We start from the raw sequence: 25,739 nt of genomic DNA, 5'->3' as shown, positions 1-25,739 counted from the left end.
GTACCCTAGTGAGATTTTCAAAAGCCCCAAGGCACCTAACTCCCAGTGATTTCTTTTCATGAGAATTAGGCACCTAGGCGTGTCTGAAAATCCCATGAGGAGCCTATTTGCAATGTTAGGCACCCAAATACCTTTAAAAATCTCACCCGTAGGAGCCTAAGTCTCACTGTAAGTCAATAGGACTTAGGCTCCTAACATTTCATAAAGGCTGAAATCAGCAATGTATGCAGATTTCACTCAAATTCTTCCCAAAAAGTTGTAATAAGCAGACATGCCAACATCACAGAATGAGATGCCTGAAGCGAGGTTTCAGCATGGGGAATGAGATAAATACATTAGGGTAAAGAGAGAAAATAGGACCTCAATGGGCAAGGATATAATCATTGTGACAAAAGACACAGAAGTTACACAGAAATTGAAAAACTACTTTGTGAGAGTATTCATGAGAGACAAAGGCTCTGTGCAGGAGAAATCAGATATGCTACTTATCTATTAAATCCCAGGAGACAGATTGTGTAAATCTACAAATATTTGGAACCTAGCTATAAAATACCCTCCATGGCAATTTTGAGATGGTGTTGAGAGTAGGGTCAAGTTCTGAGGTGAGCTTGAGACTTAACCCAGAGGTTCAGGATGGGTGGCAATGACCATTAAGAGCTGATATGTTGAAAAATCTCACCAGGTTACCTGATCTCCTGAGACTTCAGCAGTCTTGAATGATAGAAATCAGATATTTTAACTAGATTTCTGCCATCTTGGGCTGCATCTCATCCAGAAAACAGTATCTTCAGTTTTGGATGTGAACCCACATTCAAAACTGGAGTGTGGATGAATTGGATCTAGAGATTGAAACTCTCCTTATCACCAAAAATCAAAGTCCAGTTCAGAAAAATGGTTGCTGAGACTACATTTTTAAGGATAGATTACCCCCCTTGCATGGTCAGCAGAAATGGGCAGTGGAAGCACGGCTTAAACCTTGAAAACATTTTGTAATCAAATTATGAAATGGTTTGAGACCCCTTGGCACAAATGGCACTTTCTGGGTGTCACCAATGTCAAAACCATTACAGTTTAATGATTAAACACTCAATTCTTCTTCCCTTATTTTTATGTAGTATGTAATTTCTATTTCACAATAAACAATAAGACTCTCCAGACAATCAGTTTTGCCTAGTGTACTTTAAACACCTCCCCAAGACATAGAGAAAACATGGCAAAAGGAGATGGATTAATAGAATCTCTGACATTTGTAGTCTTCACTTGAGAAATGAGAGTATCGTCCACACCCTTATCTAGACTATATAGTAAGAAGATATTTCAAGATACTATTCAATCACTTCTGCTTTCTTTCACGGAGTCAGGTGCCCCATCATAAATAGCAATATTACATACTGATGTATACAACAGCACAACTGCTACAACAATAAATCTGAAGTTAACTTGTGTCACCGATATGTGGACTCAGTCTTTTGAGGTACAGATTGCATCTTGCAAGAGAATGTCCTACATGGTAGAAACCACACTACTGTGTACAGGAGAAATGGCAAGGGTACCAGGCTGCTACCGAGGGGCTCTATAAAGTGAAAACTGCAGTATTTTCTTAAAAGACTACACTGAAAAGGCTTAAATTATTTTGTGGGGCGGTACCAAGGTGTTAATGGAAACAAGAGATTTTGTATGTGGAAATGTTTGGAGCCTGAAAATGAGGTGGCAAATGGCCTTCTCCACTCTGTTGAAACTCTCAGAGCTTAGCCAGGCTATGACTAGCTGTAGCCCAAAGTGTGAAAAATCGTCTGGCATTTATCACCATTAGTTATGGCCGGACCGTGACTTCATTTCCAAATTATTGGGAAAAAAATCAAAGTAGCTGTTCAGGTCATTCCAGACACCCCAACCCCTGGTTTTTCCTCCCTTTATGGACTTTTAGGTGTCGATACTGATCTGTCACTTCGCCAGCGTAAAACAGATTTACTGAATAAGTCATTACACTGGGCTTGAAAAAAATATTGGTTGATTAGGTTGGCACTGGGGGCCCCACGCAACCTCACAGAGAAAGGTTGGACACCCTTCTGCTAATGCCCTTTGCATAAGGTATAACCTAACAAAAAAGGGAAAAGTAACCTTGTTTGGGGTCCCTTCTTTCCATGTTTATGGTAAGGTTGAGTTATCACAGGGATTTAGACTTCAGGAATCAGTTCATCGTGGAGAATTCAACTGCACTGATTATTTTGTAAGCCATGGGTTTTAACTTCTTCAGTCGTCCTGTTGTCTTATAGTAAACACTTCCACCCAACTCACATTGGTCTTTAGTTCATACTTTATAGCTTGTTATTGGAGGAAGCTAACACCACATATATTCATAACTCTAAATGTGTGTATGCACTTACATGACCCGTGGAAGGGACTGTCCTAAGGGCTTGTTAAATTGTTATATGTTTTTCAATACATGCTTTCTGCCCTGTTTCACATCTTTAGTTTCACATGATGTTCTATTTCACTGGGTTGTTTTCTCATTGATATTGATGGCAGAGTATCTTTATGTCTCTTTATTTGAAAAACATAATAAGTAAATAATGCCCACACTTGAGATATCACTGAGCAAGGGACAGGTTGTTTGGTCTGTCTTATTTTTTGTATTCATTTTTTATCAGGGTCAGATTACATTTTTATTCCCCCTGTTTGAAAATAGCAGCCACCAGCATTTCAACCGCCATGTCATCTACACCTGTGCTGATCTAGATTTGATGACACCACGTTAATATACTCCAGAACTCCTGCCATTGATACCATAGATGGTGGGGCCCTGGGACAGCACTGCAATGGGAAATGTGAATAAAAATTTTAGTATAGACACAACCTAGGCATGGTTTAGCTGTTTTTTTGTTCTGAATAGTTGTTTGGGTAAATTTATTCTATGCGATGTTTCTATTGCTTGTGGAATGAAATGTTTTTGTCTAAAGGATATTTTCTGCCAAATTCTCAATTGCTGCATTTCCTGATGTGTTCTGTATCCAGTCCTTTCTGTTTAAACATCAGTAGTTTGGTCCTTCTCCCAGTAAAGTTAATGGCAAAACTCCCACTGACTTCAGTGGGATTAGGACTGAGCCCAAATCTGTTATGTTATTTTGGGTCCAACTCCTTATATTATTTGAAAGCCATCAGTCTTCCTTTCTTATACAAACAGAGACAAATTCCAGGGTCCACACATTTGTCTAGTTTTTCATCCTGTCCTTCCCTCTTAAGGACGGTCTATATTTTAATGCCATATTTCTGCTAATTTTTTACAGTACATTGCAGTTTGCATTGCAGCATACATTAATGGCACTCTGCATAAATACATTTCTCCTCCTAAATTCTCTAAGAGTATTGTTCTACTGTATATTTGCTTTCACTTATTACCTTTCCTTTGGAGTCTATCACCCAATCAAATAGTTTGGCAGCATCTACTTTCTCTTCACTCTTCAGTCACTTTTTTGACCATATCAGGTGTGGCCAGAGCATTTAGTATGCTGTCTCTTGCCTTTTCTGAGAAGGTATTAACAGAATTATTTTGGGGGGTGGAGGGGTTGAATTAAAGAAATAAAGCAACTAATTATGGGTATCTTGGCTAAATTATAAATAAGGGTGGACCTGCATGGTATTTAAAGGGTGGCATTTAAATGTCATAGGCCGCAGAACTGGGGGTTGGTGGCACCTGGGCCACAGCCCAACTCCCACTTTTTCGCTGGGCCAAACCTCATGCACCAAGTCGCAATGCCACTCACTCAGATTTGGAGGGGATATGTGGAGGGGCTCATGGGTCGAGAGGAGGGGCACCTGAGAGGGGAAGACAAGGGTTAGGTGGTGGTGGGGCAAATCAGTCTCCTGCCCACACATGTTTTCAGTGGTGCTCTGCAGCCCCTGGTAAATATCAAGCAGGAAATCAGTTTCTGGGGTGGTCTAAAGAACTGTGACCAAGAAAAATGGAATAAAGATGAGCTAAGAAAATATTTAGGCTGGTTCTCAGGAAAAGTTCCCTGACAGAACAATCTATTAGCTATTGAAGAGTCTGTTTAAGGAATTGTAACAATAACGAGGAGTCCTTGTGGCACCTTAGAAGTATTCTTAGCTACACATTGGACAGAACCCTGCAGAAAATGCTGACAGAAAAATCCAGCACTGGCAGGGAGATGGAAAAGGGGACCAAGCAGTTCTTTTCTAACTTCTATGATTCTGTATTTTCCTGTATATATTCATTTAGAATATCCCCACTTTGCAATATCTAGAAGCTGTCTTGATAGAGCCTGAAGGTTTCAGTCATGGTTACTTCTTGTGGGAAGTATGTAGGAATAATAAGGGTGAATGGCAGCATTAAATAAGGACTGCAGATAAGGAAATCAGACGATGCAAGAATGTGGGAATGCACATGGGGAACAGGTGTGTGTAAGTTATGCCTGAAAGGAAAACTAGAATGGAATAAAAATTAGTTTTTAATCACTAGATTTAATATACAACATCACTAAACCGCTTTTAATTTTTTTTAAAAGTTAAGAGGGTTCTGTGTGGGGCAACTGGCTATAGGCGGCTCACTGGGTATCTGGTTGCGGGGGGGATCTGGATGCACAGGGGCTTGTTGTGGGGTTCTGGGTGCAATGGCAATGGGACTTTGCAGGGGGATCCAGGTGAAGGTGGTTGGGGCCCAGTGAGGGGGTCTGGGTGAGGGGGGAATAGAGCTCAGCAGGGGGGTCTTGGTGTGGAGGGCTTTGTGGGGGGTCCAGATGCTGGGGGAGCAGAGCTCAGTGGGGTGGGGATCTAGGTGCAGCTGGTTGTGGCTCAATAGGGTGGGACTCCAGGTACAGGTGGCTCGTCAGGGTGGTCCAGCTGCAGGTGGAGTGGGGCTCATCAGGGAGGGTTTTGCGTGTGTGGGGGATGAGGCTCGGCAGGATGATCTGGGTATGATGGGTCTGGATGCACGGGGGATGCGCAAATTGGAAAGCAGCTCCCTGTACAGTGATCCCTCCCTCTGCAGCTAAAGGGTGATGGGTGCTGTAAGCACAGGGTTGGGGGAAGAGTTTGCAGAGCTACTTACAGACAGGGGAGAAATCCGGTGGTGGGTCTGAGACAGTCAGAATGCCAGAAGGGACCACTAGGATTATCTAGTCTAATTTCCTGCAAAAGAAAAGCAGAGGACCCCACCCACCACTTCCTGCATCATGTTATGGTTGAGTTGAAGCATATTTTTTCAGAAAGATAGCCAATCATTACTATCACTCCCTGCTTAGTTATCACCCAATTCAGAAGTGCAGGACCTGGAATGCTTATGGATCACTGTTCTAACTGATAAATCACACAATGGGATACTGGCGGGGGTCTTTTAGAGACCACCAAAATTAGACTAGAAAACAGAATAAGCAGCTCCTTAAACATCTATAATGTGCAGAAAGAAAGACTGCATGATGCGGGACAGATGTTGGAGGTCCCATGATGTCACTGGAAAAATACACTAGGAGTGTCTAAAAATTACAGATGACATTGTCAGATTAGTGTTATATATCTGGACAGTCAGTTTAAAACTTCATGCAGAGATAAGTGTCTCATAATCAAACAACATTTTTTAAAAATTATGCTCCAGGCAGAAATATTCCCAGTATTTTGGACTTCCGTTCACATTTCAACTTCCACATTCTGCAAAGTGCTGAAAGGTCATCTGGCAAGACATCCAGCCTCTAGAGGTCAGTCTAAACCCCTACCAGTCAAAATCTTTCAGTCAAAGACTAAATATGGCAGTGTCTTCTGTTAAATTCTACTCTATTATATTTAATGGAGACTTGTGTCTATCTTTATCACTACCACATAGGGTTGTCAACTTGCTAATCACACAAAACTGAACACCCTTGCCCCACCCCCGCCCCTTCCCCGAGGCCCTACCCCTGCCCCTGCCCTCCTTGTCCGAGACCCTGCCCCGCTCACTCCATCCTCCTTCCTCTGTCGCTTGCTCTCACTCATTCACTCATTTTTACCATGCTGAGGCAGGGGATTGGGGTGTGGGCTCCAGGAGGGAATTTGGGTGAGGGAGGGTACTCAGGGCTGGGGCAGGGGCGTGGAAGGGGGTACGGGCTCTGGGAGGGAGTTTGGGTGCGGGATGGGGCTCAGGGCCTTGAGTGCAGGAAGGGATGCAGGCGGCGCTTATCTCAGGCAGTTCCCGGAAGCAGCCGGCGCTTATCTCAGGCAGCTCCCGGAAGCAGCCGGCATGTCCGTTGGCTCCTAGGTGGAGTCGCGGCCAGGCGGTACTGCACACTGCCTCTGCCCACAGCCGCTGCCCCTGCAGCTCCCATTGGCTGTGGTTCCCTGGCTGTCTCTCAGCCTTGGGGCCACAGGGACATGTCGCTGCTTCTGGGGAGCCACACGGAGCCAGTAGGGAGCCTGCCAGCCCCGTACCAACTGGACTTTTAACAGCCCGGTCGGTGGTCCTGACCAGAGCCGCTGGGTCCCTTTTCGACCAGGTGTTCCAGTCAAAAAACAGACACCTGGCTATCCTACAACACAACCAGACAGAGTCTATTACACTGATGGGATCTAAAAGATTACATATTTAATTAGGCAAACCCAGACATGCCAACAATGGAGCAAAAATTATATCAATTTCAGAAGACTAAGTAGCTTACTGTACATATTTAAATGCAGAGTGAAGAAAGTCTGGTCCAATGGTTGGGTGATTGTCAAGGTATCAAAAGACTGAATCAAATAATTTAAAAAATAAGTTTGCAAGCCAATCAACGTTTCTAATCTTTATTAGAACATAGCTCATAATATCTAGTGTGTCTGTGGGGAACATGGGGTAAGGGAACATACATCCTAAAGCATGATGACTGCTTTTCAGTGCTAGCTGCAGAATTCCAAATACATTTCCATGACTCTAGGCTTGGGTCCAGCATGGCACTGAAGCACAAGCTTAACTTGAAGCATGTGAATGGTCCCACTGACGGTTCTGTTCCCGGCCCCCACTTTTTTATTTTTTATACCTATGTAGAAGCAGCCTGAATTTTTATGTTATTTCCTGTATTGAGGAATATCTATCATGTCCTATTCAAACGGCTAAAGTGAAGTAAATTTAATCTAATTTCATTTTCAGTCCTCAGTGCAGGTAGCAGTAAGTTACTTACGATATTCATCAGGGTCAGAAGGTACTTCTGTACATGTTCTTTTCCATGGAACTGCACAACTGAGTCATCAACTCCCAGGAGAACTTCAATGTTGTAGTCATCATCAGTCGCATGCCTCCGATACCTCTTTCTTGAGCTGTTTACATGGTCTTCAATGAGGCTCAGCATACTGACAAAGTTATCCAGATTACTCAGGTCAGCTGCTGAAATTAAATAAAAAAATAGGCCATCAGCAGCATATCAAGATGTGATTGTTTTAATCCTCATTGAAAAGACAAAATATGGTTTAAAAAGAGAGAGAGAGAAAGAGAGAGAGAGGCAGCTTCTTCTCTTACTCCAACATTATACCAGTGTAAGTAACTTCATTAGCATTATTCTGCATTTAAATGGGTGTAACAAGGAGAAAAATCTGGCCTACAGTATATCCACACTGCAACAAATGTGAATCCTCTCCCCATATCTTTGTGGCATCCAGTTGTATATTGCCATATATGTATATTGTATATTAGCATATACTTAGACTGTATGCTCTTCGGCGCAGGGACCATCTCTTTCTTACAATTCCGAAGACAATGGGGCTGAGGCCTATAGGCCCTACCACCATAGACGCCGACTCTGTGGATGCTCCAGTGCTGGAGCACACATGGAAAAAAATTAGTGGGTGCTTAGCACCTACTGGCGCCAGCTCCCCGTCACCCCCAACACCTCCCATCCGCTGGCGGCCCTGCCGATCAACTCCTCCTGCTCCTTCCCAGTGCCTCCTGCCCACAGCAAACAGTTGTTCTGCAACGTGAAGGAGGCACTGGGAGGGAGAGGGAGGAGTGCGGACGGGGTGTGCTCAGGAAAGGGGGCGCAAATGGGCAGGAAGAGGCGGGGCAGGGGCAGAGCGGGACAGGAAGAGGTGGGGTGGGGTGGGGACTTCAGGGAATGAGGTGGGTGGTGGCAGAGCCCGGGGGGAAGGGGGGTTTGAATACTCCCGGGACCCAGAGGAAGCCGGTACCTATACCTACCACAATATAAATACATAACAACAACAAATATAAGACGGTGCTAGAGCATACTACTATGTTGATATACCATGTGCCTGTTTGAAGTACAATCCTTGTTGTTGTTAGAAGTTTCTGGAATAAAGAGACCATTCAGCTGTCTTGTGCTGGGGTGCTGTCCCTAACGGCAAATATGATAATGGTCCAGATCTTCTAATGGGAATTAGGTGCCTAAATATTTTTGAGGATTTGTGCCCATACGCCTTCCTTTTATTATTCAGATTCTCCAGTTCTAGTATCAAATTTCATTGCAAATGCAATTACCCATGTAAGCTTTCTGCATTAAGCCATGTGAGGACAAACAAACCACTGCCAGCAGAGAGATATTAGATCTATTCATAGAAATGTAAATCTATCTGAAAAGCAATGATGTGGATACGTTTTCTACAACTCATGGACATTTTACATAATAAAGAAATACAATGAGAAATATATTCAAAATTTTTTTACAACAACTTTTCATCCTTTGTGCCCAGCTTGACTTGTCATATTGAATTACTGTAAATACAAGCACAATCTCCCAGGTGGAAAGTTAGGTAACATTATTATTGTTATTTATTTGTTTCCAATATTTCCCATTATTTAAAAAAAGGGGGAGGGCTGGGCTGCAGTTAATGGATGATCTGGGTCCACTTAAACAAATTATTGATAATAATTTGCTTGAAAACAAATTATTGGCACTTAACCCTACACTTAATTCTCCATCACTTGACGTCTTCTAATTAAGACTGGACGATTCCTTCTCCTGGCCTTCAAACAATCCACCAACTTTGCCAGACTCATCATTGGACACAAGCTCCGCACAGTCCAGGACAGACCAACTCAAAAGGCACCAGACCCGACCATAACAACGCATGCAAAACCTGCAGAAATATTGCCACTGCTATGATGATCAATACCCCCCCCCCAACAAATCTTTCAAGATCCATAGTCATGGGTGGCGGGTGGAGCCCCACTTTGGGGAGGCTAGCCCCCAGCTCCACCCCTTCTGCCTATCCCCACACCCCCTCCCATACCCACACCTCCCCCACAGCCAAGGAGCCCTGGGCCAACCGGGGCCGCCGCAGCCATGTCGCCACTCTGCAGACCTGAAGCCATCCCACGGGAAAATTCAAAAGTTCTTCTCTTCTTCTCTCTTCTGGAAGAAGAACCTGAGCTTTTAGGATATGCCCCATGGAGGCTCCAGGGCGGATGAGGAGGTGGTATGTGTTACTCATCTTCCTGGGCTCATCAGTAATCTCCCTAAAATCCAGGGAGATTACTGACGAACCCAGGAAGTGAGTAGCACATACTCTCTCCTCAACCGCTCCAGAACCTGCATGATGCATAATAAAAAGCAAAAATTTCCCCCACCAAACCCCAACCGGGGTCCGGCAACAGCAGCTGCGCCATAGGTCCTACACATGCTTATCACAACATGTGCTGTAGCTCATCCAGTGTATCAAAAGGTCCCAGTAACAATTACTTGGGAGAAACCAAACAACAACCAGGTTCTTGAATGAACTCGCACAGAAAAATGGTAAAAGATAAAAACACCATATCACCATGGTCAAACACTTTTCACAAAACGATCACTCTATTTCTGACCTCTCAGTCCTCGTCCTCAAAGGCAACTTGTACAACACATTCAAAAGATAAACCTGGGAGCTTAAATTCATAACTGTACTAGTTATCAAAAATCATGGGCTCAAGACATTCGTTTTACGCCTCATTACAACAATTTGTAACCTACTAAATCTCCTTTATTCTACAATTGTAGAGGTGTTAGCTGCCCACTTCACCTTAAATGGTCTCTTGTAACATGTGTTAACCCCTGATCTTTTCCACCCTTGTATTTATCTGAGAGTATCTTTCCCAGACCACCCAAAGAAGAGCTCTGTGTAAGCTTGAAAGCTTGTCTCTTTCACCAACAGCAGTTGGACCAATAAAAGATACTACCTCACCCACCTTGTCTTTCCAGAATTAGTCAAACACAAGTTACTGGTCTCAATACAGGAATAACTGGATGAAATTCTTTTCCTTCTATTATACAGGAGATACTAGATGCTCTAATGGTCCCTTCTGGCCTTAAAGATCTATGAACAAGAACCCCATTGCAGTAGGCATACAACCACATAGTAAAAAGCACAAGCCCTGCCACCAAAGAGTTTACAATCTTGGTTAATAACAAGATGCAACAGGTTGATGACACAAACAGAAGGGGAGAATCCCTGTTTCAGTACCCCTTCTTTCCTCCGCTGCTCCAAACAGTAGTTCTTCCTATGATAAAGACAGCCTTAAATGTAGCTAATGAATGCAGTAATCATATTCTACTTTCTGCAGGCTCCCATTGGCTCCAACTCTTGGGGCAGCTTGAAGTTTTCGGAAATTAAGTTGGTCAGAATCCACGGCTCAACTTGAAAATTATTTCTTCGCTATAATCCCAGTTGACAGTTTCAGGATGACAGGTAAACAACCCTAGACTAGCAATCCTAAAGGGAATTCTTCACCAGGGTTTGAAAATCTGTCAAACAGCCTATTGCAGCCCGATTTTGTAGGGCATTCCCACACGAAAATGTTAGTGTTAATCTTTTATAGCAACGAGAAGCAATTATTTAGCAATCACTCAAAACCTCATGAGATTTACTATGAAATCTTGTGGCAACCATATTTTTGTTCTCTATTACGGCAAACTGTTGTCACTGTGAAATTTGACAGTAAATCTTATAAGCTTTTTAGAAAAGCTAGACTAGCTTGGCAATTGCTACAAGTCATGTCCTGTTTACTTTGCACACAGATAAGTATAATAAAAATGGCAAAACAAAGGCTACTGATATATGATATTGAAAAATGGTTTCTCTTTCCAGTGCTTGGCAGGGCAAGGGAGACTGGATCTCTGGGGGGCTGAATGCTTTGACGTGATCTGAGTTAGGGAGATTGTGTTGATGTCATTGATGACAGGCAGTTTTGACAGTGGCACTGGCAGATCAGTCTCTGCTCTGTTGTTGCTGTTGTTTTTATGGACTGTGATCCTGTCCTTGGGAGTGGTGTCTGTTTTTTTTCCATTTATGTGTCTAAATCAAAATAAAATAATGACTTCTAGGAGGTGTGACAGGATGGGCAGCCCACCCTCCCCCCCCACCTGCCATGGCCTTTTAAGGGCTTGAAAGGACAATAGATATCTATATAGACGAGCGGTGGGCAAACTTTTTGGCCCGAGGGCCACGTCGGGGTTCCAAAACTGTATGGAAGGCAGGGTAGGGAAGGCTGTGCCTCCCAAACAGCCTGGCACCTGCTCCCTACCTGCTCACTCCCACTTCCCACCCCCTGACTGCCCCCCTCTGAATCCCCGACCCATCTAACCCCCCCTGCTCCTTGTCCCCTGACTGCCCCCTCCCAGGACCCCACATCCCTAACCACCCCTCCCTGGAACTCCAACCCCTATCATCCCCCCCACGCTCCCTGTTTCCTGACCCCTATCCATACACCCCTCCCCATGACAGGCCCCCCCAGGACTCCCAAGCCTATCCAACCACTTCCTGCTCCCTATCCCCTGACTGCACCCCGGGACCCTCTTCCCCTTATCCAACTCCCCTTCCCCCTTATACATTTAAAAAATAAATTGCATGGTAAGTTTCACATTCTGATTGTCCAACTGACTTTTAAAAATGCAGCTCGTTTTCCTCTGCCAACAACTTAGTAATAAGAACATCAGTAACATGGTGCAAGATGCCACTCGTGAAACAACAAGCCACAAAGATCAGCATTTCTGACTCAGTGGATCTGATGGCTAGTATTTACAGGCATACTCCTGAAGAAACCCCTGAGTTAGGTTTCCTGTCACTTCCACCGAGTTGCTATAAATTGCAGATCTGCACTGTTGCTGAGCAAGCTGACTCATGTTTGCTGCTGGACTGGGAGAAGGCAAAGTACCATAATCAGGTACCCTTGATAGATGCTTAACTTGCACAACCCTCTAGCTACTTCTTCTAAGTCAAGCCTTTTAAAATTGCACCTAACATTTTTATAATCATCCCTATTACTTGCATGCTACCCATGAGCAACTGATCTCCAAATTAAGTCTGTTAATTGTATGTTACATAAATTCTCATCTGTCCTCCCTGGGGAACTGAACATCAAATCAATGAGACTGCAACCTGCCTCCTTTGTAAAGACAGACAAAAGCAGCAGTTAACTTTTGCTCTTTATCCTATGATATAGGGTAATTTCTCTACACTCAATTTTAAATAGCCCAATGGCTTTTTATTTTTGCTAGCTGAGCATATAGTTGCAATGTGTCTGGCTCAATTGCTAATCATTATTCTTTTTTAAATCTCTAACTTTTCTATGTGTTTTTATAGGTCTGCTCTTCCATCCTCCTTCCCACTTTCTATTTTGTTTTTAATGCCCTCTGTCTGTGTTTTCTTCTTTAAACTCCTACTTAACCACAACAGCCTCTTCATAATTCATGAATTCCTTTTTCATAGCGTGGTTTGCATTTGGACCCTTATGCTATATATCATTCAGAAGAAAACAGGACAAATCCAACAAGGTGAATTAAAATGGAAGAAAGGTGAAAGCAAATTGAAAGTGTCCTAAACATAAAGGGAAGGTTTACCACCTTTCTGTATACAGTGCTATAAAATTCCTCCTGGCTAGAGGCAAAACGCTTTCACCTATAAAGGGTTAAGAAGTTAAGGTAACCTTGCTGGCACCTGACCCAAAATGACCAATGAGGGGACAAGATACTTTCAAATCTGGAGCCGGGGGCGGGGGACACACGGACAAAGGGTTCTGTCTGTCTGGGCGATGCTTTTGCTGAGAACAGATCAGAAATGCAAGCCTTCCAACTCCTGTTAAGTTAGTAAGTAATCTAGCTAGACAATGCATTTGATTTTCTTTTGTTAATGGCTGGTAAAATAAGCTGTGCTGGAGGAAATGTATATTCCTGTTTTCGTGTCTTTTTGTAATTTAAGGTTTTGCCTAGAGGGATTCTCTATGTTTTGAATCTGATTACCCTGTAAGGTATTTACCATCCTGATTTTACAGAGGTGATTCTTTTACCTTTCCTTTAATTAAAATTCTTCTTTTAAGAACCTGATTGATTTTTCATTGTTCTTAAGATCCAAGGGTTTGGGTCTGTGTTCACCTGTACCAATTGGTGAGGATTATTATCAAGCCTTCCCCAGGAAAGGGGTGTCGGGCTTGGGGGGGATATTTTGGGGGAAGACGTCTCCAAGTGGTCTCTTTCCCTGTTCTTTGTTTAAAACGCTTGGTGGTGGCAGCATACTGTTCAAGGACAAGGCAGAGTTTGTACCTTGGGGAAGTTTTTAACCTAAGCTGGTAAAAATAAGCTTAGGGGGTCTTTCATGCAGGTCCCACATCCGTACCCTAGAGTTCAGAGTGGGGAAGGAACCTTGACAAAAGGGAAAAGAAATCCTACTCTGTGTACTAGTAAAATGCTACAACCTTAAGGCCCTGATCAGAAAAGTATTCCCAAGCAAGACAGCACTTAAGCACGTGCTTGGACGTAGGATTGTGACGGTTGCCCTATAGTCCACAAATCAAGAGCAATTAAACAATTATGGTGGCAGTTTTATTTTTTCACTTTCTGTGTAAATTCTTTATTTTCATTTTTTCATAGGTAAGGCCAGAAGGGACCACTGTGATCACTGTCTGATCTCCTGCATAACACCACCCTAGAACTGTGTGTGTGGCACAGAACCTACTTGCAGATGGAAGAAAGGATTCCGTCCCTATGAATCCCCATATAACTCTCATCCACAGTGCCTTTTTGCTCAGGTTCTGCTCTTGGAATCAGGATTGTCCCACAATTCCCCCCCCCCAATGCTCTTAAACTGTGGTTCAGGCAGTGATGAGCTGCCAAAATCTTAACAATGGGTTCCCTCCTTACCCCAGGAGGGTGTCATTGCCCCCCTCCGCCCCCCCTAGGACTCCTGCCCCATCCAACCCCCGCATTCCTTGATGCCCCCCCAGGACCTCTGCCCCATCCACCCCTGTTCCCTGACTGCCCCCAGAACCAGGCAGGAGGGTCTCATGGGCCACCGTAGTGGGTGCCCACCCCGCCCTTAAGAGCCAGAGGGATGTGCCAGGGGGCGAGGTGGGGAGTCCCAGCGGTGCTTACCTGGGGCAGCTCCCAGGAAGCATTCGGCAGGTCCCTCTAGCTCCTAGGGGAGGGGGAGCGTAGCTGGGGGGAGCAGGGGCCGTTCCCCCCACTGATCACATCAAAAGTGGCGCCTTAGGTGCCAACTCTGTGGGTGCTCCAGGGCTGGAGCACCCACGGAGAAAATTTGGTGGGTGCAGAGCACCCACTGGTAGCTCCCTGCCCCGCGCCCGGCCCCAGCTCACCTCACCTTTGCTCTACCTCTGAATGCACCACCCTGCTCTGCTTCTCCACCCCCCCGCCAGCTTCCTGCGAATCAGCTGTTCGGCGGGAAGCCGGGGAGGGCTGAGAAGCAGGCGGCGGCTTCCCACTCAGACCGAGGTGAACTGGGGCAGGGAGCGGTTCCCCTTTGTGCCCCCCTCGCCCCGGTTATCTGCTGCAGCGCGAGCGGCCCTCCTCGTGCTCCCCCGCCCCAGCTCACCTCCGCCTCCCTGGGCCTAAGCGTGAAGCTGCCGCCTGCTTCTCAGCCCACCCCGGCTTCCCGCGTGAACAGCTGATTCGCGGGAAGCCTGGGGGCAGGGGTGGAGAAGCAGAGTGGGGCGGTGCGTTCAGAGGAGGCGGCGGAGGCGAGCTGGGGCCAGGGCAGGGAGCTGCCGGTGGGTGCTCTGCACCCACCAAATTTTCCCCTTGGGTGCTCCAGGGCTGGAGCACCCATGGAGTCAGCGCCTAAGGCGCCACTTTTGCCTGGTTAAATTTAGAAGCCCTTTTAGAACCGGTTGTCCCTCGCGGAACAACCGGTTCTAAAAGGGCTTCTAAATTTAACAACTGGTTCTAGCAAACTGGTGCAAACAGGCTCCAGCTCACCACTGGGTTCAGGGCTAGTCCAGTAAAGTTAACTTCTGCCTATGAGACACTTGAATGTTCAGTCCATACTGCAAAGCATGAGTAAATTACAGAGAATTAGCACATTTAATGACTGAGACAGGTGACCCCTGGCATTTTAAGTGACATGTGCAACAACCTCATTTGCAATTGTAATGGAATGAAATGCCAAGCCATGGTGCAAGACTTGAATTACAACAGTTTAATCTGATGCATCAATGCTCTTTTTATAAACCATGTATTTTGCAGCAAGGGAAAATGAAATTTCATTATAGTGCAAACAAACAAACATAAAAAATCCTGCAAGTAATCAAAACATACAATTCCCTACCACTGGAAAATAAGCAAAGAAATTCACATGATACACCAGAGCTGATTAGAAGCACCTTTGAAAAATAACAAAGGTTATAAGCAAACATTTACTTTATAAATGCATTTTAGCTCTGCTCATAGAACAAAATATTCTGCTTATGTTTAGTTAACGTTTCAAAAGCTGAACTATACAATACATTTTAAGAGGAAAGAAGTCCTAACTAGATGATCATAAACTGAAAATCACTCAACTAAACTTTTAAATGTTAAATACAATACAAATAAATAGAAATCTGATCATATTTTACAATGACCCATATGACCATATGATCAACGCCTGTTCCTCCTATACAACGAGCTGCTGCCAAGCAAAAGGATCTTTTAACTATGCAATGCTTCGTAAATAATGACCTGTCTTCAATTTTTGAAAAGGGAACAGAAAAAAACACTTACAATTTTAATAGGGAAAAAAATGCATGTGTCCCGACTTTCTTATGTGTTCTCAATCAGCTTGTTATAATTCTACAGAATATTGTGTCCCAAAAGCAACAGTCAGAACAAAGCTATAACATGAGTTTAGCAACAGGAAAGGGATATGCATATCACATCATGAGTTCAATCTTTACACTGATGTTGTAATGTATAATACTCTTGGATAGTTTTGATAGTAGAATTTGAATCAGAGCAGTCATAAGCTCTAATATTACTAGTGGTTTGATAATGTCCTTATTGCTAACTTTCTCTAATAACAAGAGTAGTTGAAGATGAGTAAAGCTACTGTCCATATGACTGCAAGAAACTAATTCTAGGGAAGCAGAGAGTTCTTATAATACAAAATGATTACAGAAAAGTCTGGAAAGTAAAACCATTCTGTTCTCTAGCAAATTAATATGAGGTTTATTCCCAAGGCGTCTTGAAAACATTGCCAAAGTCTTTTTTATATATATTTATACAAACAAAGAAAATTTGGAACTCAGAATCTGTCAGGTGCTACAAAAGGCAAACTGATATAAATATTGCTTTGTTTTATTAGGCTGCGTGGCTGTGAAATTTGGACCCTACAGGCAGCAGCTAAGAAGTGAGGCTTTCAAAATGCATCACATATGAGTGTGTATCAGGGAAGGAGAGAAATAATGAAAGGAAAAAGCAATGTGTGGATACTCAAAACACCTGTGGAGTGACTCTGGAGGAGGGAGATCATGAAATTAAGGTTAAAATAATACAAACGTAAAAGAGTGGGGAAAAAAGTGTATAGCACTATCCCAGCGATAGTCCACTACCTCCTACACAAAAATTAATGCAAACCACAGCCATGTGCTCTTCTCAAGCCACCAAGTCTAGGCCCTGGGACTGTGACTAACACACCAGTTTCAGGAAAAATTAAAGTGAAAAATTTTCAAGGTGATCTCTGCAATGAAAAGTGCTAAAGATGTAGTTTTTTTAAAAAAGCTAAGATTAGCATAGCCTTGATATCTATGGGCTCACAAAGCCATAGGGTACTGTGGCTGCCAACTGTAAATATAATTTATTTTTTATTTCCCTCTCTGCCCCTATCAATCTTCCAGTGGCATCATGGTAATTTCAGAACATGCATACAAGATTATTTATTATTGGTGTCCAGGTCAGCTTCAGTGATGTCTGACTTCCTTGTAGAAGATGGAGGTACAATTCCTCCATCTTTTAGAATGGCTTGCTATGTAATCAAATTGAGGTAATTTTTCTATGAAACAAGATATACTGGTACCAGATAGTTCCTAAATGCATGGTAAGCAGTACTATCTTAAAGGAGTGAAGTCATACCCAACCACTGCATCAAAAAACAAAGTTATATAGGCCTGATGCTCATTTACATAGGGAAACTTTACACTGCTCTGGCAGCGCAAACCATCCTTTAAAAGGCCATAAATTATATTTATACTCCCTTTGAGGCCCCTTTACACCTCCAGAGCCCTGTAAAGTTGCCTTAGGGTAAGTGAGAATTGGGCCCTTGCTCTAGAAAGTAAAATGAAGAATCTGGAAAGTGAATGTATAAAGTCAAATGATCAAAATATGAAAAATTCTTCCATTTAAGCATAAATATAATAAAACCTTAAGTGAAAGAACTTTGTATTTTAATGAGATATGATCCAAATGGGGGAAATGTCACTTGTTAGATCACACAAATACTTTTTTTTCCAGTCAGATTCTTCTGCTAATGACTTTTTAATATGAGACAAGGATATCGGCAAACTATTCGAATGGTTTACTTGACTGCACTGATATAACCAATAGCAAACCTTGAAATATTAAAAAAATGTCATTAAACTATCCCAAGTGTTACTAAGCCTAGCTGAGGGTAAAAGGCTAGACAAGTCTATAGCTATTAGAGAAATATAGATGATATTAAGGTAAAAGCAGAAGGTTGCCTCAGGGCTTGATACATTCACTGCATTCTGAATTCTACTTAGTGTATAAAGAAGCCTGGGAAACAAGCAGGGAGAACTGGAAGCCCTGGCACAGTCAAGGAATTATGATGTGATTGGAATAACGAGACTTGGTGGGATAACTCCGATGACTGGAGTACTGTCTTGGATGGATATAAACTGTTCAGGAAGGACAGGCAGGGCAGAAAAGGTGGGGGATTTGCACTGTATGTAAGAGAGCAGTATGACTGCTCAGAGCCCAAGTATGAAACTGCAGAAAAACCTGAGTGTCTCTGGATTAAGTTTAGAAGTGTGAGCAACAAGGGTGATGTCATGGTGGGAGTCTGCTATAGACCACCGGAGCAGGGGGATGAGGTGGACGAGGCTTTCTTTCAGCAACTCACAGAAGTTACTAGATCGCAGGTCCTGGTTCTCATGGGAGACTTCAATCATTGCTGGGAGAGCAATACAGTGGTGCACAGACAATCCAGGAAGTTTTTGGAAAGTGTAGGGGATTTCCTGGTGCAAGTGCTGGAGGAACCAACTAGCGGCAGAGCTCTTCTTGACCTGCTGCTCACAAACTGGGAAGAATTAGTAGGGGAAGCTAAAGTGGATGGGAACCTGGGAGGCAGTGACCATGAGATGGTCGGGTTCAGGATCCTGACACAGGGAAGAAAGGAGAGCTGCAGAATATGGACCCTGGACTTCAGAAAAGCAGACTTTGACTCCCTCAGGGGACTGATGGGCAGGATCCCCTGGGAGAATAACATGAGGGGGAAAGGAGTCCAGGAGAGCTGGCTGTATTTTAAAGAATCCTTATTGAGGTTACAGGGACAAACCATCCCGATGTGTAGAATGAATAGTAAATATGGCAGGCGACCAGCTTGGCTTAACAGTGAAATCCTTGCTGATCTTAAACATAAAAAAGAAGCTTGCAAGAAGTGGATGATTGGACAAATGACCAGGGAAGAGTATAAAAATATTGCTCGGCATGCAGGAGTGAAATCAGGAAGGCCAAATCACACCTGGAGTTGCAGCTAGCAAGAGATGTTAAGAGTAACAAGAAGGGTTTCTTCAGGTATGTTAGCAACAAGAAGGAAGTCAAGGAAAGTGTGGGCCCCTTACTGAATGAGGGAGGCAACCTAGTGACAGAGGATGTGGAAAAAGCTTATGTACTCAATGCTTTTTTTGCCTCTGTCTTCACGAACAAGGTCAGCTCCCAGACTGCTGCACTGGGCAGCACAGCATGGGGAGGAGGTGACCAGCCCTCTGTGAAGAAAGAAATGGTTCGGGACTATTTAGAAATGCTGGATGAGCACAAGTCCATGGGGCCAGATGTGCTGCATCCAAGAGTGCTAAAGGAGTTGGTGGATGTGATTGCAGAGCATTGGCCATTATCCTTGAAAACTCATGGCGATCGGGGAAAGTCCTGGACAATTGGAAAAAGGCTAATGTAGTGCCCATCTTTAAAAAAGGGAAGAAAGAGGATCCTGGGAACTACAGGCCAGTCAGCCTCACCTCAATCCCTGGAAAAATCATGGAGCAGGTCCTCAAGGAATCAATTCTGAAGCACTTAGAGGAGAGGAAAGTGATCAGGAACAGTCAGCATGGATTCACCAAGGGCAAGTCATGCCTGACTAATCTAATTGCCTTCTATGACGAGAAAACTGGCTCTGTGGATGAGGGGAAAGTGGTGGTCGTGTTGTTCCTTGACTTTAGCAAAGCTTTTGACACGGTCTCCAACAGTATTCTTGCCAGCAAATTAAAGAAGTATGGGCTGAATGAATGGACTATAAGGTGGATAGAAAGTTGGCTAGATTGTCGGGCTCAACAGGTAGTGATCAATGGCTCCATGTCTAGTTGGCAGCCGGTATCAAGTGAAGTGCCCCAAGGGTCGGTCCTCGGGACGGTTTTGTTCAATATCTTCATTAATGATCTGGAGGATGGCGTGTATAGCACTCTCAGCGAGTTTGCAGATGACACTAAACTGGGAGGAGAGGTAGATACGCTGGAGGGTAGGGATAGGATACAGAGGGCCCTAGACAAATTTGAGGATTGGGCCAAAAGAAATCTGATGAGGTTCAACAAGGACAAGTGCAGAGTCCTGCACTTAAGACGGAAGAATCCCATGCACCGCTACGGACTAGGGACCGAATGGCTCGCCAGCAGTTCTGCAGAAAAGGACCTAGGGGTTACAGTGGATGAGAAGCTGGATGTGAGTCAACAGTGTGCCCTTGTTGCCAAGAAGGCCAATGGCATTTTGGGATGTATATGTAGGGGCATTGCCAGCAGATCGAGGGACGTGATCGTTCCCCTCTATTCGACATTGGTGAGGCCTCATCTGGAGTACTGTGTCCAGTTTTGGGCCCCACACTTCAAGAAGGATGTGGAAAAATTGGAAAGAGTCCAGCAGAGGGCAACAAAAATGATTAGGGGACTGGAACACATGACTTATGAGGAGAGGCTGAGGGAACTGGGATTGTTTAGACTGCGGAAGAGAAGAATGAAGGGGGATTTGATAGTTGCTTTCAACTACCTGAAAGGGGGTTCCAAAGAGGATGGCTCTAGACTGTTCTCAGTGGTAGCAGATGACAGAATGAGGAGTAATGGTCTCAAGTTGCAGTGGGGGAGGTTTAGGTTGGATATTAGGAAAAACTGTTTCACTAGGAGGGTGGTGAAACACTGGAATGCGTTACCTAGGGAGGTGGTGGAATCTCCTTCCTTAGAAGTTTTTAAGGTCAGGCTTGACAAAGCCCTGACTGGGATGATTTAGTTGGGGATTGGTCCTGCTTTGAGCAGGGGGTTGGACTAGATGACCTCCTGAGGTCCCTTCCAACCCTGCTATTCTATGATTCTATGAATGTATAGCTCCTAATCTGTTACTTCTCCATAATGAATGCAAAACCTCAAAGCCACCACCAATGAAACCACATAATCCTTTACAGAAGCATGAGTTACATTAATCAAAAAACTAGAGAACCTCACCTGTAAGAATTATAGGCTGCCATTAATTAATACATTTGGATTGGGATGTACATGCTAAAACTGGTAAAACAGAGTGACTTGCTTGAAAGCCCATGCTTCTAAAGTGAGTTGGGGTTTTGATATAAATATTTCGTTCTGATCGTTCAAACCTGTACCATCTGGTCTATTCACCTAAAAGATTTGGCTGCAGTTATTTTGCTTAAAGTTAAAAAGCCTTTCATCAAGTTAAACAGCTGATATAAGATTATGCAGGACAAATTTAAAGCTACTCCTGTTAATTAGCAGCTGTAAATCTGTATATTTTATAAATATATGTACATACACATTTTCTTTTACTTGTTTCTCCCAGAAATTATTGCTTAGATGAAGACTATTTGTCTGTCAAACATAACACAGGTCCCTTCCAGTCCTATGATTCTATGATGAGACATCAGTAATAATAATTACTGAGCACTTCTGTGTTTATATAGTTTAAAAGGCACCTTGGAGATACACTATCTACCTAGAAACTAACATAGCTCCCTTTCTGTAGTATCTGAACACCTTAACTACTAATGAATGTACCCTCCCATAAACTTCTGCAAAGTAAGGCAGTAGTATTATCCCAAATTGTAAGACAATGATATAAATTCTGTGCATTATCCGACTAGCAAAAAAAAACCAAAACAATTCCACATAGTTAAATCACAAGCATAAACACTAATTATTTTCATACTTCTACTGGGAGGCTGCTCACTGAATCCTTGTCCAAGGAGTTCTCTGTTGTTCTATCTACACTATTCTTTTCAGTGAGGAGCTTTGAAAGGCTGAATCAGTGCTCAAAATGAATGTTTTTAAAGTGGTTGTACAAAATAGCATTTACTTGTCTAACAAGTTTTATTCAATTATGCAAGAAGAAAAGATATGAAAGGACCATAGTCAATAAAGACTTTGCTTAGCTTGAATGCTCCAGACACCCCCACAAGTCCCATACGATGTATTGTTTGCGGCTTGTGTAGTTCTGTCTGGTCCCATCCAGTGTGGCAGCTGCACAGTGTATTTATTGAATCTGGCACTAATCAATACCCATCATTTCTTCCACTGTTTTCAGCTTAATAAGAAAAATGACATCACCAGCTGCTTTTATCCCATTCAGCTTCAACAGAAACCAGTCTCTCATGTTTAGGTGTTCTTCCCCCTTGGCTTACCAGATTCTGATTACCTTCGCTATATACTTTCTTTTAGCATAGAGCTTTAAGCTCGACCCTATACCACACTTCTACTAGCGATGGGTAAATTACCCCAAACCTTCAGCATATTTTAGAACCAAACTTCCCCCGATCCTTTAAAGTTTCTGAAACATTCATGTGGTTGCTGTTGTGGTTTTTCTTTGTTTTGCATTTCTGGATCAGAAATGTCACAAGTCTTCCAGCTGGTAGGGCCTAATTCTCCTCTCACTTACTCTAGAGTAAATTGGGAGTAACTACATTGTAGCTCAATGGAGTTATGTCAGTATTAACCCAATGGAAGTGAGAGAAGAGTCAGGCTTGTAGTCTTCAAACTACATTGTTAGCATGTTGTAACATGATTACAAAGCAGAACAACACACGTTTCCAAAGTTTTGGGAGCTTTGGGGAGGAGAACAGGCTTCAGTACCAGGTCAGGCAAATATTACATCCCTAATCTTCTAGTGGTTCTCTGTATGCCTTAGTTTTTTCCTTTTAACTGATGTATAGAAGCAACAAGCAGCTTCTTAGCCTAGCACAGAGGGCATGGCTACAAGAAAATACCATGGGTGTATTTTAGAAGTACGGAAATTAGGTATAACCCTCCAAATCCTGCAAAGCCAAATAATGTTGCAAAGTTTCCCATCCATGAGTTCTTTGTAAGAGTCGGAGATTATATTGTGAATATCGCCAACTGTGCTACTACATAGGAATAGCCAAAGGAGGGAGGAGGAAAAAAGAAAAAGGGTGACTAATCTTGCCCAAATTCTGAGGGTTCATATTTGATGTGGGAGTATCATACCTAATCATGGGTGTTCTCATACCCTCCAGTTTGAATGGAGTTCTGTCTTTTCCAGAGGCTGACCACATTCATGTTACTGTCCCCATCTTGTCACATATAGGTTATGCAATCAGCACATCACTGTTTAAGCCATTAGCAATATCCTTCAGTCCCTGTAAAATTAGGAAATACTAACTTTGTGTGGCCAGCTGCGACAAGGATGCTGTGAAAGATAAAACACAATGTGTGAAGGGAAGGGAAGGGAAAGCAGCTTGTAAAGGAAAAAACCTTTTAAAGGTGAAATCATAAAGTATGAGTGTCAAGCTCTGGTATGAAATTAGCGCAGCAACAATTGCCTATCTCATCAGTCTCAGCTTCCCCTTATCACAAGGATATGGCTGCTGGAGCTTTGAATTGGAGAGAAATGATGCTATAGTAAATGCATAACCACACCAGAGTGACAGACCTCAGCTGCCTCAATATGAGAATCTTTCAACTTTCCAGGCTTTTTATTGGTGGGTGATCATTAGGGTATTATGCAAAAGAAAGGATTGAGAGGGAAAGGAGATAACCATTGCCCTACAGAGAAGATTTGAATTTCAGACTGCAGGTTCCAGTAATAGATACAGTGTGAGATTCAAATAAGTGCTATCCCTGCTACTTTTTCCTAAAGTGAAGGATCAAGCAAAATGTTGGCTCCCTCAGAATTTAATCTTCCTCCCTGCAACAAAAGAGTATAGGCTAACAGAGATATCAGGGCAAGAAACAAAATCTCAAATCTAATGGAAGTTCTGAGGTGGTGTGGATGTGTTAATGCCAGTGGCACTTCTCAACAACTGCACCAGAAATATTTTAAATAGATGCATCCTAAAAACCTGTTAATGCTCTGAAAATGAGAGAGGACATCTGTATCTGGATAATCTAAATTAGGAGAGGAATCAGTGAAAGAGATCACACAAACATTTGAGTGCCAGGACAATTTCTTAACATGAATAAATCACTCTGTAGTTTCATTTACAATTCCCACAGCTGCAGAGAAACCCAGGAAACCGGCAGAGTTGCCATGTGAAAAAGACCAAAAATATGTAGTCTGTAAGAAAAACCATTTGACTTGGCACTTTTGTGCTGGATTCATCCCAAGCAAACAAGTTCTTGTCCCACAGACGCTTCTGACTTCATACTTCAGGGAGGAATGACAAGAAAGCGTGCTGATTCTTTGTTCCAATGTGCAACACAAACACCCCCCCAGCGACTTTGGGGGTTGGATCTAGCCATTAAATGCTCAGGCATACCTAGAAAAGCGAAAAGTTTTGCAAAACACATCGGCAGACTATGGGTGAAATCCTGGCTCCATTGAAATCATAGAATCATAAGGTTAGACAGGACCACCAGGGTCATCTATTCTAACCCCCGGACAAGATGCAGGATTTGTTGTGTCTGAACCATCCAAGACAGATGGCTATCCAGCCTCCTTTTGAAAACCTCCAGTGAAGGAGCTTCCACAACTGCCCTAGGCAGTTCCATTTTCCTACTACTCTTACAGTTAGGAAGTTTTTCCTGAGATTTAATTTAAATCTGCTATGCTGTAGTTTGAATGCATTGCCTCTTGTCCTTCCCTCTGTGGCAAGAGAGAACAACTTTTCTCCATCTTTTTTATGGCAGCCTTTCAAGTATGTGAAGACTGCTATCATGTCCCCCATTCTTCTCCTCTTTTCCAAACTAATCATACCCAGTTCCTTCAGGCTTTGCTCATATGGTTTGCATTCCATCCCTTTGATCATCTTGTCGCTCGCCTCTGGATCCTTTCCAGCTTCTTGTAGCCAATGATTTTATTTTATCATTCATGTACTGTGTGTTGTGTGATGTTAGCAGTATAGAAGTATAGACTGATCAGTAGTTAGAAGGGATAAATATGTATTAGGTATCTAAGTAAGGAGGGCTGAAATGCAAGGTCTACAGGCTGAGGCCTGTAAGATTTTAGTTTAGCCATTTTAGGCCTTGGAATTAAGAAATGCTTCATATAAGTAAGTGACCAAAGAGCAACACGATGCCACAAGATTATGGGAAATGATGTACCAATGGGTGGTATTGCGAAAAATTAGCGGTGAGATTAATTTTAGATCACAAAAATGATCTAGAGGCACATTTTTTTTTAACACGTGCCTTAACCTCAGGATACAGGTTGTGCGTCGATGCTAATGAGAATAAAAAGAACTATACACAACTTATAGAAAATGGGGTACACCAAAATTCTTGAGGGATACAACACAAATAAGGAAAAAGAGGGTTGACACTTTCATGCACATGCACGGAGTGTAGGTACAGTCAGAATCACATTATAAAAGAGGGTGCCCAGATTGGGAAACCTGAGCTTCCTACAGGAAAATTCCAGCAGGACCCATCCATCTACTGATGATCAATTCATGAGAAACCCATCAGACCCTAAAACTATCTAGAAGGATGATAGCATGACTGTAGCTATAATTTGTGCATGGATATATTTAGGCTTTATATATGCTTGGATATTCATAACTTTGCTGGAAACTATAATAAAATTGGTAAAAGATATTAGACATTGTTCTTGTGACTGTATGTATTACTTTCCTTGGTCTTCATGTGTTCCTATAAGCTCTAGATCTGAAACAAGTGGCAAAGGTAACTTTGTTGAACTTGAGATGGTAGCCACCAGAGTCAAACCCACCGTGATGTAATAATACATCATCACCAAATGTACTTTAAATAATAAATAATAATAATAATAAAAGGCTACATTCTCTCCATCCTTTCTATACAGCGGTGACCAAAACTGTAGACAGTACTCCAGCTGAGACCTAACCAGCACCGAGTAGAGTGGTACTGTCATCTTTCGTGACTTGCATGT

General features: G+C 43.1%; 1 protein-coding gene across 2 annotated transcripts in view; it reads right to left on the bottom strand.

Annotated features, from left to right (window-relative positions):
* ADAMTS2 (ADAM metallopeptidase with thrombospondin type 1 motif 2) overlaps positions 1–25,739 on the bottom strand; it is a 267,607-nt gene that overhangs the window by 71,598 nt on the left and 170,270 nt on the right. The window contains exon 4 of one of the 2 annotated variants that reach the window (XM_075131260.1): positions 7,143–7,342. In XM_075131260.1, the coding sequence (XP_074987361.1) occupies positions 7,143–7,342 (200 nt within the window). Of the gene's footprint in view, positions 1–7,142; positions 7,346–25,739 lie in introns of both variants that reach the window. The other variant, XM_048861195.2, reaches the window with a different exon arrangement.

Source organism: Caretta caretta, chromosome 8 (assembly GCF_965140235.1).
Source record: "Caretta caretta isolate rCarCar2 chromosome 8, rCarCar1.hap1, whole genome shotgun sequence".
Classification (NCBI taxonomy): domain Eukaryota; kingdom Metazoa; phylum Chordata; order Testudines; family Cheloniidae; genus Caretta; species Caretta caretta.
This window is presented reverse-complemented; position numbering and strand designations above follow the sequence as displayed.